At 36.1% G+C, this 13,550-nt stretch overlaps 1 protein-coding gene and 1 pseudogene across 2 annotated transcripts; both read left to right on the top strand.

Moving 5' to 3' along the window:
• Positions 1 to 674: 674 nt before the first annotated feature.
• Positions 675 to 9,871, top strand: LIN7C (lin-7 homolog C, crumbs cell polarity complex component; the record flags this gene model as incomplete). The annotated part of the gene is made up of 5 exons (XM_080703304.1): positions 675 to 711; positions 4,235 to 4,353; positions 6,554 to 6,625; positions 8,392 to 8,601; positions 9,716 to 9,871. The coding sequence occupies 5 exons, from the start codon at positions 675 to 677 to the stop codon at positions 9,869 to 9,871; spliced, it is 594 nt and encodes a 197-aa protein (XP_080559430.1).
• Positions 4,830 to 5,629, top strand: LOC308272468 (ubiquitin-conjugating enzyme E2 D3-like; annotated as a pseudogene). The gene is made up of 2 exons: positions 4,830 to 5,097; positions 5,354 to 5,629. The product of its transcript is annotated as a ubiquitin-conjugating enzyme E2 D3-like (transcript).
• Positions 9,872 to 13,550: the final 3,679 nt, after the last annotated feature.

The raw sequence follows: 13,550 nt of genomic DNA, 5'->3' as shown, positions 1-13,550 counted from the left end.
TGAATTTTTAAAATTAAAGTAAGGCTTCAGCTGGGCGTAGTGGCACATGCTTGTAAACCCAGTACTTGGGATCACAGGTTCGAAGCCAGCCTCAACAATTTAATGAGGCTCTCCGCAACTTAGTGAGACCCTGTTTTAACATAAATAATAAAAAGGCTGGGAGTGTAGCTCAGAGGTAGCCGGGTGGGACTGAGCAAGGGTTCCACACACACACACAAAATAATGTACACCATTCACACTTCACTGTCACGTAATCCTAGTGTTTAAACATTCCAAAGACCTCGGAGCTAGGACCTCTCCAAAAGAGGGTGCGTGAGGAATCCAGTCTTAGAAAAGCCAGCTGTCAAAATGGAACTAGGGGGAAAAAAAAGTGGGACTAGAATCCAGGCTGCTGAACTCTTACAATGGTTCCAAGGGGTGAGATTAGCGTTAAGCCAGAGGTAAGGAGCAAGAGTTTGGAAACTTCCCCCTCCACCCCCACGTCAGAAGTTCAGGAAACCCCAACAACCCCACCAGCCTGTAAACCCGAGCGGACTCCGTGAGCCCCGCGGCCATCTTCCTGCTCTCGCGATACTGGCCGCTGCTCGCACTGTTTCCGGTTCCCACTAGGCCCCGCCCCTCCCCGCGGCGCCTCTGTCGTCATTTCCTGTGGGTCTGTACCGCTGAGGGAGAAGATGGCGGCGCTGGGGGAACCTGTCCGGCTGGAGAGGGGTGAGTGCGGCCCAGGCCCAGACGGAGGCGGGTGGAGGGTGAAGGAGTCCCCGCCGCGGGATCAGGGGAGAGCGGCCGAGGCTCCGAAACCCCGAGCCAGCCTGTCCCTCGCGCCGGCCGCTGCCGGTGTCTCTGAGTCCCGCTCGGGGAAGGGCGCTTATGGTCTCTTACTGCTAGCCAGGCCCCCTCCTCTATCCACTGACTGTCCCGCGGCATAGCACAGTTGAATGCAACCTGCTCTCCTTTGGAGCCACACGCCGAGCACGAGCTCCCTGGGTGGGCACAGCAGACGCGGCACTGGGGACCTGGAAACCCGAAAAGCAAATGTCACACGCCCTGTTCAAACTGACTTCACTCATAGTACGTTTGCACGCGCAAGCCTTGCGTGCCCGCCTTCACCCACATATCATACACTTCGCAGACGCACGGCACATTCCCAAGGAACTCCTCCCTCCCTTATTTAAATTCACACCCCTTCATATTTTCACCACAACCTCCTTACATTTGGGTTGGGTATTTCCTTGCCTTGGTACTCCTCCCAGGAATGGGGAGAGCGCTTTAGAAAATAATCCTACTGCCTTGATCTTGGGAAGGTGGTTATGTAAATACGTGGAATAGTGGCAAATTGTCAAACACTTGCAGGTGCAGTGGTAATCCTTTACAGAATCTACAAGTGCAAAGCATGATTTGTTGATTGTTTCGTTAAGCAGCCCTTTCATTTGTAGAGAGCCGAAAGCCTGTGGAAATATATGGCTGTGTCTATCAGGATTCTATTACAGGTTTCCAGCATTCCACTCTGTCTTACTCAGGTCCCTTATTTCAAAAAATTTCAAGGATGTTTTTAATCATCAGATTAGAAGTTATTGATAATAGTCAAGAAGTACCCAGTAAACATTTTGAGCACTCCTGGTAAACAAAGCATATAGAATGGAGATTGAAATTACTTTGTACATATTAACATTTGCAGTTACTGAATGAATATTAATATCCTTCTCTAAAAAGGAAAAACATTTTTAGAACTATCTACTTAGAGAAGCCTCTTTCCTGATGCCTTCCCACAAACAAATGTGCACATATGATTGTTAGTTTGCTCCTTATGGTGTTCACCATTTGGAAGCCTTTTTTTTTTTTTTATAAATGAGATTGTTTCTTACCAGGCCATTAATTAAAGCATCATTTTATGGCAGAGGAGTAACTACTCCGGGAAGACTTATTAAGATAGGTTTAAGACTGTGACACATCTTTCTCCTGAACACAATAGCAGTGCACTTCGTAGATAGAAACAAAACTGTTGGTGTTAATAGGAGTAGGTGTATTTCTTTGAAAGCTAGTTGCTGGATTCTAACATGTTGGCAGTCTTTTGTATTCTTAAATGCAGCACAAAATGTGGAACTTCATCCTTTGGCATTTAGTTTTTGTAGGTTTTGTTGTGTCTTTGTTTTGTTTTCTTTTTTTAGTTCTTCTACAGTAGAATGTGCAGTACCTTGGTGAGGATGAATTACTAGTGATTACCATTTAGCAGGATAAAGGAAAAGGATTACATCTAGGTCTAATTCCTATTTAGAATTCTAACAGTCTCTTAACAAATAATCCCAACAGAGATACAGTACAAAACTAATACATGTGATCAAGATCCTAAATACCAACTGAGTGCCATGGTACTTGCTTGCAATCCCAGCTATTCCAGAAATTGAAGCAGGAGAATCCCAAGTTTGAGACCAGCTTGAGCATCTTAGACCCTTTTTCAAAATAAATAATAAAATAAAAAATGAGCTGGAAATGTAGTTCAGTGATAGAGTGCTTGACTAGGATGTGGAAGGCTCTGCATTTGAGCCCCAGTACTAGAGTAGTCCAATTTTGAAATGCCTTCTAAATCATCAAAACAATTAAGTGGAAGACAGATTTGAACACATATTAAGTTTAGATTTAGTAAGGAGCACTTCACTTTTTGTTTGTTAATTGGATTTCTTTTTTTAACTGCAGTGTTAGAGATAGAATCCAGGGCCTCGCACATGTTATACAAACCTTCTACCACTGATAATTGGAAATTTTTATATAGTTTACATATTGTAATTTTGTAAATCAAAGTAACTATGAACCAACCATTCTGGTGATGGGAAATCAGAATGGGGAAAATCTGTTTTGTTTAAGACTTTTCTTACTTGAAATTGAAAAACTATTTGCTTCACTATCTTTACTCATAATTTTTCATCTACAAAGATGGCCATACTAATTCCATAAACAAAAAATTCAAATCTATTAGCATAACATTAAATTAAGGACTTCTTCCACTTAGAACAAAAGAAGGCCAGGAACAGAAGACTAATAGAAGCTACCTCCTTGTGGTATAAAAATAGCAGAAGTAGTCATTAATAGTGTTGTGACTCTGAATCTCCTAAAGTTTCTTAATTTATAAAACACATCCTCTCAGTGACAACTAACATGTTTAATACATATGTATAAAGATATGCATTCCCTTAGTATTTCCTATGATTAATTCGTGCCAATATAACATAAAACTTATGCCAGCCAGGCCCCTTTTAGTGTTTGGTTCAGTCATCAAATACCTTATGTGAGGGAGGTACAATTTCTATTTTGCAGTGAAAGAAACTGAGACACAGGGAGTTAGTAATTTGCCCAAAATCTCACAGCTAGTATTGAAACCAGATTGACAAAACTAATTGTTTTTATTTTTCTATTTTGTAAGCATATGTATGTGGTTAAGGCTGTCTGAATTAAAACTATTAATGATCCTACGTTGAAACCACTTAGTTTTATTCACTTACGCTATTATTTTAAATATGCCCTTGCCACTAAGTGCATTTGTTATTCAACAGTTCATATGAAGCATGTTTTGAGGGGGAGATGAATAGTGATTTCACTAGCATACAGTCTCTTGTACTGTTCAGTGCTTTGGTTACTAAAATTAGATATTTATTTATTTATTGTACTAGAGATTTTATCCAAGGGCATTCTACCTCTGAGAAATACCTTTAGTCCTTTTTTTTATTTTGTAACATGGTCTTGCTAAGTTGCTGAGATTGACCTCAAACCTGTGATCCTTATCCCTCCTAACCTTCCATGTACTGGGATTACATGCATGTAACGCAATGCCTGGCTAATAAATTTTTATTGACTAAATAGTTCCTGGTAATTCTGCTAACTTTTCTGAAGCATACAATGTTCATATGTCTGTCACTATTGAGCCCCATTTCTTTCCCGTGATGATTAGAATTTTATATCAAGTTGCATATTTCCCTCAAAGATACTTTTTTTAAATTTTCTACTTCTGCAACATCAATTTATTTTAATTCATAAAATGTCTTCAGATTTTACACTTCCATTTCGCATGTGTACACACATATAGTGTCCTCCCTCTTGCACATATGCACACACTGATGTGCCCCACCCTACATATCGCTAGCACTCGGGGGGGTTAAGCCTAACTGCTCCCTATATTACTTAGGCATTTAGAGAATCCTGAGAAAAAGTAATCCATCTGTATGTGTTTGTTTAACTCTAGATATTTGTAGAGCAATTGAATTGTTGGAAAAACTACAAAGGAGTGGAGAGGTACCACCACAGAAACTTCAAGCTTTACAAAGAGTTCTTCAGAGTGAGTTCTGCAATGCTGTAAGAGAGGTCAGTAAACATGATTAAAAATAAAAATATGAGTTAATTGGCCAAGATAATACTGTGAAATTTGGATTAGGAATGTTTTAAGAAAATAACCAGTAGAAAAGCATTAGAGCCTGTTCTCTTATTTTTGGAATTTCTAATAAATATTTTACAAGGACACATAACTTTGCCTGAAATTTCTAACACGTTCTTTAGCTGCAGAGTAAACTTGAACACAGTGTAGTCCAAGATTTGAAATATGACAGCTAGTGGCTGTGCTGTGTGCGTGAGCCCCATAGCGCCGGGGAGGCACCAGCTGTCACACAGGGAGGAGACCAAGGCTATAGTTTGAGAGAGGCCCCGATCTCTCTGCACCTGTGTCTGGAGAGCTGGTGTGAGTCGAAGAGTCCATCCTTCCCTGCTGCCTAGATAATCAAGAGTTTTGGCTGGACCTTTAAACACACATTAGATAGTAAGGAGCCAGACAAAAAGCACAGACTATGGTGCTGAAACAGATTATTAAGGAACTTAGTGGTCTGGCCTGTGACCCTCCAGCACAGTGTCCTGCAGGTCCAGTTGGAGATATGTATCGTTGGCAAGCCACAATTATCAGACCTAATGACAGCCCATATCAAGGCTATATATTCTTTTTGACAATTCATTTCCCTGCAGACTATCCAAATCACCTAGAGTTGCATTTACAACATGAATTTATCTTCCAAATATTAACAGTAGTGGCAGCATTTGTCTCAGTATTTTAAAATCACAGTGATCTTTATTTCTAAAGGTTTTTTTTTTTTGTTGTTGTTGTTTTTTGTTGGTTTTTTTTTTTTTTTTTTTTTTTTTTTCCCAGACTGGGAATTGAACTCAGGGGCATTCTACCTCTTAGCTACACCCCCAGCCCATTTTTTTATTCTTTATTTTGAAACATGGTCTCACGAGGTTGAGGAGGGCCTAAGTAGCTGAGGCTGGTCTTAAGCCTGCGATCCTCTTGTCTCGACTTCCAAAGTACTGGGATTACAAGCATCCACCACCACACCCAGCTTTCTAAAGTTATTTTACCCATTTGTTTACTGCTATGTAATCCAAACCCAGATGACCCCTTAGTGCCAGAGATTGCACAGATCTATAAAATAGAGATATGTGCAACAAAATATCTTGGGAATGGACTCAGAAGTATGCCATGAGATACTACCTTAAAGTCAGAATAACCTGCATTGTACCTGGGATATACTTGAAATTACTGTTCCTTTTTTATTTTCTTATCTGGTTGCTCCCCTATCAGACCTCAACTTTTTAAATTTTATTTCTTGTTTACCTCACCCCATTTATTAACATGCTCATCTGAGAAGTCTTAAGTCCTTCCAGCTTTGGACAGTAACTACTTTTAGAAACTAAAGTAGTTACAAGAGAACAGTTTCCCCAGATTCAGAAATTTTTTTAAAAATGGAGCATATGACACCGGGCGTGGTGGCACACGCTTGTAATCCCCGTGCTTGGGAGGTGGAGACAGGAGGATCACTGCGCTGTGCTGGCTTAAGAGACCCTGTTTCCAAAAAGAAAATAGGTCTGGGAGTGTAGCCCGGATATAGAAGGGCTTCCAGGAACCCCAGTATCACCAAAAATAAAATAAAATAAAAAATGGAGCATGTGTATTATGTGGCCAATTCCTTCACTTTAACTTGGTATGAGACTAAACCATTCTTCACTGCTCTGACATGCTGAAGAAATTTGAGGGGAAAGGAGATGGATGCTCAGTGGTTACATCAAAGGAAGCAACATTATTTTAGCAGCATCCATTCTCTTTAAGCCTTCCTATTAGAGATTTGAGATTACATGATATATTTTATGCCCATAACTGATGTGGCTGGAGAATTGATGTTGAATTTGTAGCATCAGCAGAACAGAAAATGTGATGTATTTTATGCATGTCAATAAAGGAATGACCTGTTCTTGTTCTACAGGGAATAGAAATTGGAATTCAAACACCCTTTGTATTCCAAAATATGGTCTCAAAACATTTTGTACTTTTTATTTAAATTGTCAGCCTTGCAGCTATTAGTTTATCTTCCAGTACACTGTTTAACATAACACTGAATAAATGATGCAAGTTGTCAATGGATGAGAAATCAACTAATAGCTCTGCTGGTAATTGGTTTATTTTTCTTCAGTAAAGTTGCATAAATCTGAGAAAAATACAATATGACAACTTTGTGTGTTACAGGTATATGAACATGTCTATGAAACTGTGGACATCAGTAGCAGTCCTGAAGTGAGAGCTAATGCAACAGCAAAGGTCAATATTTTTATTTACCAAAAGTGAGAATTCTTCATAAATTAGAGGTCTAAAATATGCAACTAGTAGGTTTATAATAAACTTATTTTGGAAGCTAACATATGGTATCTTTCAAATTATAAACTCATGTACTAAGAAATGGGGCATATTATTGATTCTACATAAGATCATTTTGTCATGAAAATGCTTTCACACCCAATAATGTATATACCATGCAGTACATAACTTTGTTATATGCAGTGTATATGTATGATATTAATTTTGTAAGTGAGGATGACTTTCTCATTAACGAGGAAGTATCACTATTAGGTTACTTATCTTAAACCACACAAATGGCAATTGGTAGAACTGGATACTCCCCCAAATCCAGAAATTGCTCTTCAATTTCCCCATTACCCCATTTCTGTACACATAATGTCAGTAGTAGGTTACCTCTTTATGTTTTTCTGTACTAATGTTTTCCTAAAAAAATTAAGGCATTGATCCTTTTGTATATTATAATGTGATTAGAAGATGTTATTATCAGTAGTAAGTGACAGTCATTGGCAGGTAATTTTTAATGGTTACTAGTTCACAAAAGAAAATAATGGATTCTCTGTTCAAAACAAATATTTAAATGTGGGAGTGTGGTTTATCAGAGTAGAAAAGGCTATAGAACCTTGGTGTTTAATCTTTGGGTTGTACCAGACTCAGCTCACTGAGTTTGTGAGCCTTAGTTCTATTATCTATAAATTGAGGTCTATTTCAGAGCTCCAAAGATAATGGGTACTCCACAAATCTTGCTTGCTTTCCTTTCGCCTCTCCTTTTTGCTCATGTACCTTGACCAATCATGAAAAATGTTTCCAGATCACTTAATTACCTTTAAGAGCAAAAGAAACAAATTCTCAGCTTTGTGAAAATATGTGGCTGTATTTCATCTTCTCTGTGTGTTTTTTGAATTGTAACTAGCTATTTAGTGGCTGAAACAACAAAAATTCACATTGGCTATATATACCCTTTTTTTTTCTCAATATTGAGTTCTTTCTTGGTCTATTAGTCAATTAGTATACAATACACGCAATATAGCATTCAAATACCTACGTATAAGGACATCTCTGAGTAACAAGGTATCTATAGGCTATCTGAAGTTCAGGTTGGCTGACTTACTAGCAGAGGGTTTCTCCTCTTGAGATAATATATCTGCTTAGCAAATCTGCTTGTCAAGCCCTGTACACATGGAACTGTACAAGAATTCTGGGCATTGGATGGGCTAGGAGTGACCTGAAAATTCCTGTATCTGTATAATCCCAGAGTATGTATTTTCAGTTATCATTCCTCCTCCAGCCTCCGTGTGTGTGTGTGTGTGTGTGTGTGTGTGTGAGAGAGAGAGAGAGAGAGAGACAGACAGACAGACAGACAGACAGACAGACACACACGGGGATTGAAACCAGGGATGCTTTACCTCTGAGCTACACTCCTAGCCCTATTTTATTTTTATTTTGAAATAGAGTCTAAGTTACCATTAGTTGTCATTTCTTAAAGAAATCTGCCTAGCTTTCCAGAATAACCAGGAAATTTATGAACATTTAGACATCAAAAATAAGTGCCTAAAAAGTAGTTTGAAATGCTAGGGATATGGCTCAGTGGTAAAGCACATGCTTAACATACACAAGTCTCTGGGTTCAGTCTCCAGCACTGCAAAGAAAAAAAATAGTTTTAAAAAAGAGACAAAAGAACTAAAGTAAACAAAGGTGGGTTTTTTTTAATACAAGAAATTTTCTTTCAGGCTACTGTTGCTGCATTTGCTGCCAGTGAAGGACATTCTCATCCTCGAGTTGTTGAGCTGCCAAAAACAGAAGAGGGCCTTGGGTTTAATATTATGGGAGGCAAAGAACAAAACTCTCCAATCTATATATCTCGAATAATTCCAGGTGGAATTGCTGATAGACATGGGGGCCTCAAAAGAGGAGATCAACTTCTCTCTGTTAATGGAGTGGTAAGAATAAATTTTATTTCTATTTGTAGTAATGTGTTGTGACCACTTGAGGGTGCATTTGAGTCATTGAAATGGAAAGTATAGGGGGTAAAACCTAAGAAACACTGCAGTTTAGAAATCCCTTGAGGGAAGTGGGACATGGTGGCACATGTTTGTAATCCCAGTACTTGGGATGCTGAGACAGGAGGATTGCAGGTTTGCAGCCAGCCTTAGCAACTTAGTGAGACCATCTGCAACTTACAACCTGTTTCAAAATAAAAAACTAAAATAGGGCTATAGGTGTATCTTGGAGGTAGAATGCCCCTGGGTTCCTTCCCCACTACCACAAAAAGAAAAAATATATATCCTTTGAGGGAATCCTAGGTGATACCGTTTAATTCAGTGGTTGGTTGTTTAATATTTGTTTGTTGCATGTGGAGGATCAACCCAGGGCTTTGTGTATATAGGCAAGCACTCTACCACTGAGCTACATTCTCAACGTGTAATCTTATTTTTGTTTTCTTTTTGCGGGTCTGGGGATGAAACCCAGGGGCATTCAACCTCCAAGCTACACCCCCTGCCCTATTTTTTATTCTTTATTTTGAAACCGGGTCTCACTAAGTTATTGAGGGCTTCACTAGTGGCTGGGGCTGTCCACGAACTGCTATCCTCCGACTCAGCCTCCTGAATACTAGGATTACAAGTGTATGCCACCACGCCCAGCTGTGTTATCTTTATAAAGCATTTTAAAAGTGGTTTTCTTCTCTCCAGTGTAAATTAGCAATGTAAATTGCTCAGTGTGATTTTAATGGCCTAATTATACTCTTCTGTAATTAAAGCTGTACATTATATTAAAGATCTACCCTGATCTTACTTCTGTAGAATGGCAAATGCTTGATTTACTTTTGTTATAGCACGATAGTTGCACATGTATATTGATAATTATTTAGAAGTTAAACAGTTCCTAGACTATAAACAATTTGCATGGCATAAGATTTCACATTGATTAAAATTATACATCAAGATTAACATATTAATATAACTTTAAGACATTTTTACTTAATTATATTTTAAGCATTTTTACATTTCAAGTTAAAAACCTAAATATTAATTGTGTGTGTGCATTTTTTTCCAGAGTGTTGAAGGAGAACATCATGAAAAAGCTGTAGAACTGCTGAAAGCGGCCCAAGGAAAGGTTAAATTAGTAGTACGGTATACACCCAAAGTCTTAGAAGAAATGGAGTCACGCTTTGAGAAAATGAGATCAGCAAAACGCAGGCAACAGACCTAATACCTTCAAAACTTTATATTCCATTTTGCTTTTTAGCTAGAGAAGTTTTACTTGTGACCTACTGAGGGCCACAATGCTGATGATTGTAAAAAACAAACTTCGTGAAATCCTCCTTGCCGTTTTGTAAATGTCTATTTTAACATCATTTATGGTTCCAGAGATGCATACACTTTTTTCTGACAAAAGTAAAGAGTGATGGGGACAATTCTGTCCTGATGTTTTTACAGGCCTTTTTCAAATGCAGATTTTGTCATAAAGTTGTTATAGATTTTTAAAAATGCTTTTTTAATATTAAAATGTACTTTTACATTCTTAATCTTTTTTTAGGAAAGAAGTTTTCTTCATTTGGCTACTTATTTAAAAGTAACAATTCTCCAACTCTTTTTTTGCTTACTCTATTTTTTTTAACCTATGAAATTTCTTTACAGTTTCCAAGAAATTAAACATAATAGTCTCACCTACAGCAGTTCATTACACTGTCACTATCAACATCACTGCTGCATTTTGTACTTTGAACATAACAAGTAATATATATATTCAATGTTAAATCATAACTCAGCATAGTGGACATTTTTTACTTTTATTTAAACATGAATAATGGATATTCGTTTATACTGATTTATAAAAGTGAGTTTTTAAACAATGAAACAATCATTGCTAAAATATGTATTCTTACATAATATTTGAGTGGTGAGGCAAGAGGATGTAATTTGATTATTAGCATACTGATTATATCCCTTTGTATTTATACTCAACAATATACATAAATACAAAACAAGTTTGGATCTCATCTTCCGCAAGTTTTTCCAATTCCCTTTAATTTTTATTTAAATATATTTCTCATATTTTGGTTCTTCCATGCCTAGAGATGAGCCAGTTTGTGATGGAAAATAGCAGAAACAGAGAAGAAAAAGTAACGCCTTTAACCTCACTAGCTTCAAGAGTTAAACATTCTTACTGGTTCAATTTAGAGAATTGATTTTAATAGGAAAAAGAGAGGCTATGTTTAAGATATAAAGAAATTACAAAGTGTTTTCATAAGAATCTGTAGACTGTCAGAATGAGTAGGAACTCATTAAGAAGGTTGAATTTAGAGATGCAGTCTGTTTATGCTCAAATACAGTAGTAGGAATTTGAAAGATACTTTGTCATTTGTCCACTGGATGTCACTATTTTGCTAAAAGGCAGCTATTAGTGTATGACTGTGACTGAGCTAAAATTGAAGAGTCAGAATTCATTTTCAGTCACAATTTAGAGGAACATTTGTACTTTTTAAAAAACTTTAAATGACATGCTATCAAGATGATGATGGATTAGAAAATAAAAAAGAATTTGGCATAATTATCAAACGTGTTAAAAAGTGGGCATTTTATAGCATTCCTTCAAGAATAGAAATGTATACTTTTCTCTGCATGTTTGTAAGCACTGTGAGTCTTAGATTATTCCAGTTTTCAGTGATTATTTTTTCAGAATAAAAGTCAATCAGCATTGTTATTTATCATTAGGTATTGAACACTGGATTGCATGGTTGAATGTGTCTTTAGTCCACTACAAAATGTGCTTGTTATTGATAGGATCATGTTGTTAAATTGTGTGTTTTCAAAATTAACTGATGTCATGTTTTTAAAGTGTTGAGACCAAAGTAGTATAGAAGAATTATGGACTTAATTTAATTGTAAAATTATTAGAGGTATTTGTTGTAGAGCTTTATATATTAAAGAGAGTTATTGGTGCATATAAAAACAGTAATATTATTGTACGCTTGTATTCTTGTAGTACAGGGTAAATAATCCCTGAAGAAATTTTATTTTAGTATAGCTATAGCGACAGTAGCTTTTAAGATGTATCAACATTTCCTTATAAATTATAGCTTCCTGGTTCAGTGTCTCAGCTGTTTCAGAACTTTCAGCCAAGTTAAATCTTTTTTGGTGTTGAAACTTAGTAAATTGAGTAAGCTGGATTTTTTTTATTTCCCCTACAGTAATCCACAATCTGTTCTTTGTGTGGGTTGGCACCTATTTATAATCTTAAAATAAGGATAACTTAAGGAGCCAAATACAGTAGTTTTGCTTGGTACTGTTGAGCATGAATAGCAGTAGTTTGTTTTCATTAATGCAGTTCTCACAGTACATCTCAGAATTTTAAATCTTGACCATAGAAAAAGTCATTCAGTGACAATATGTACAGTAGTGGTCTATTATAATGAGGAAATGAAGGAAATTTTCATCTTATACATGGATGGATTATGAATAAAACTAGGCACAGAAGTATATAATAGATGTTTGGTTTGTAAGTTAAAAATAGTGCTCCCTTTCCATTCTTTTATTTATTTTCTTATTTCACAATAAGTTGATTCAGTGTTTCTCAGCTTTATTAGAATACCCTGCAGAGCTCAGAAAATATTGATACCTGGGTCCCCTCCCATAACAACTAAGTCAAAGTCACTCATTAAAAAAAAAAATCATACCAGATGGTTCTAATAGACATCCAGGGTTGAGAACCACTCATTTTCCCCTTTATAAAATCTAATTACACTGGACTCTTTGCAGGTATCAGAATGGAATAATTCAATTTGCAGCTATGTAATATATTTCTTAGTAATTTCTTTAGGAATAAAAAGTACTTGGCATTTATTTGGAAAGTAATCAGTCTACCTTTTTTTAAAAAAATCTATCAGTAGTTTAAATATAATTTTTGATATTTCATTTCTACCCTGTTTGCTTTTAAACTTATAAAAATAATGTTTATTTTTTGAAAAAGCATGTTTAAAAATTGCAGAGGAGATATATTATCATTGATAACTATATGCTGTTTTAAGATGGTGACTTTATCCATTAATGTAATGATAGATAGTAGTAGCCTCGTTCTTTAAAGTTTGATGATTCAGAATTTTTTTTAAGTCATTGTCCTCTTCTAAATTTTTTAGATTTTCTTGCTCAAGTACTTAAATAGTTTGGCTCAAGTGCTTTGTTTACAATTAAAATGGATATTGTAGCATTTAATAGAAGAAATGGTTATGGCTTATCTGGAAAGAATGTCAGCATGATTCGGTATAGACTTAAACAGAATACATGTTGTGACTATTTTATAATGTGGAATGATCATTGAAATATTAAGGACTCTAGTAATTGTATTTCCTGAATAAATGTATGTTTATGAATTTTCTAACTTAGTTTGTTGTTTTCTCTGCCTAGAGTCTGGTTTTACAGTTTTTATTGTCCAAAATTTGCTAATAGTGTTTCTTTAAAGGTGTTGAGGTAATCACTTAAATAATGGAAGAAAACAAATCACTTACTTATTGATTTTCAAGAACTTTGAAACTAATTTGTATCTGGGCATGGTTTTTTAAAGTACTGGCAAATGATGTGCTAATGTGAGGAAATATACCCAAAATGAATGTAAAATAACCCATGTGCAAGAGATGACTTCATTTATCGATTTAATTCTGCTTCTAAGACTAATTTATAATAAATGTATATGAGTTATGTCCTTGTTCTTTGGATTTGAAAAATATATAATTACAAATAGATGTGTTTCTGAAAACTTTGTATAAAATAACTTTTATATAAAGTAAGAAAAACAATCCATGATGGTTGCTGAAAGGAAACTTCAAATTTTTATATTTTGCTTGTCTCTTATAAAATATATCTAAAAAAATCATTGTTATTTCAAGAGAGAC

The sequence above is a fragment of the Muscardinus avellanarius genome (genome assembly GCF_963383645.1).
Source record: "Muscardinus avellanarius genome assembly, chromosome: 1".
NCBI classification, from domain to species: domain Eukaryota; kingdom Metazoa; phylum Chordata; class Mammalia; order Rodentia; family Gliridae; genus Muscardinus; species Muscardinus avellanarius.
This window is presented reverse-complemented; position numbering and strand designations above follow the sequence as displayed.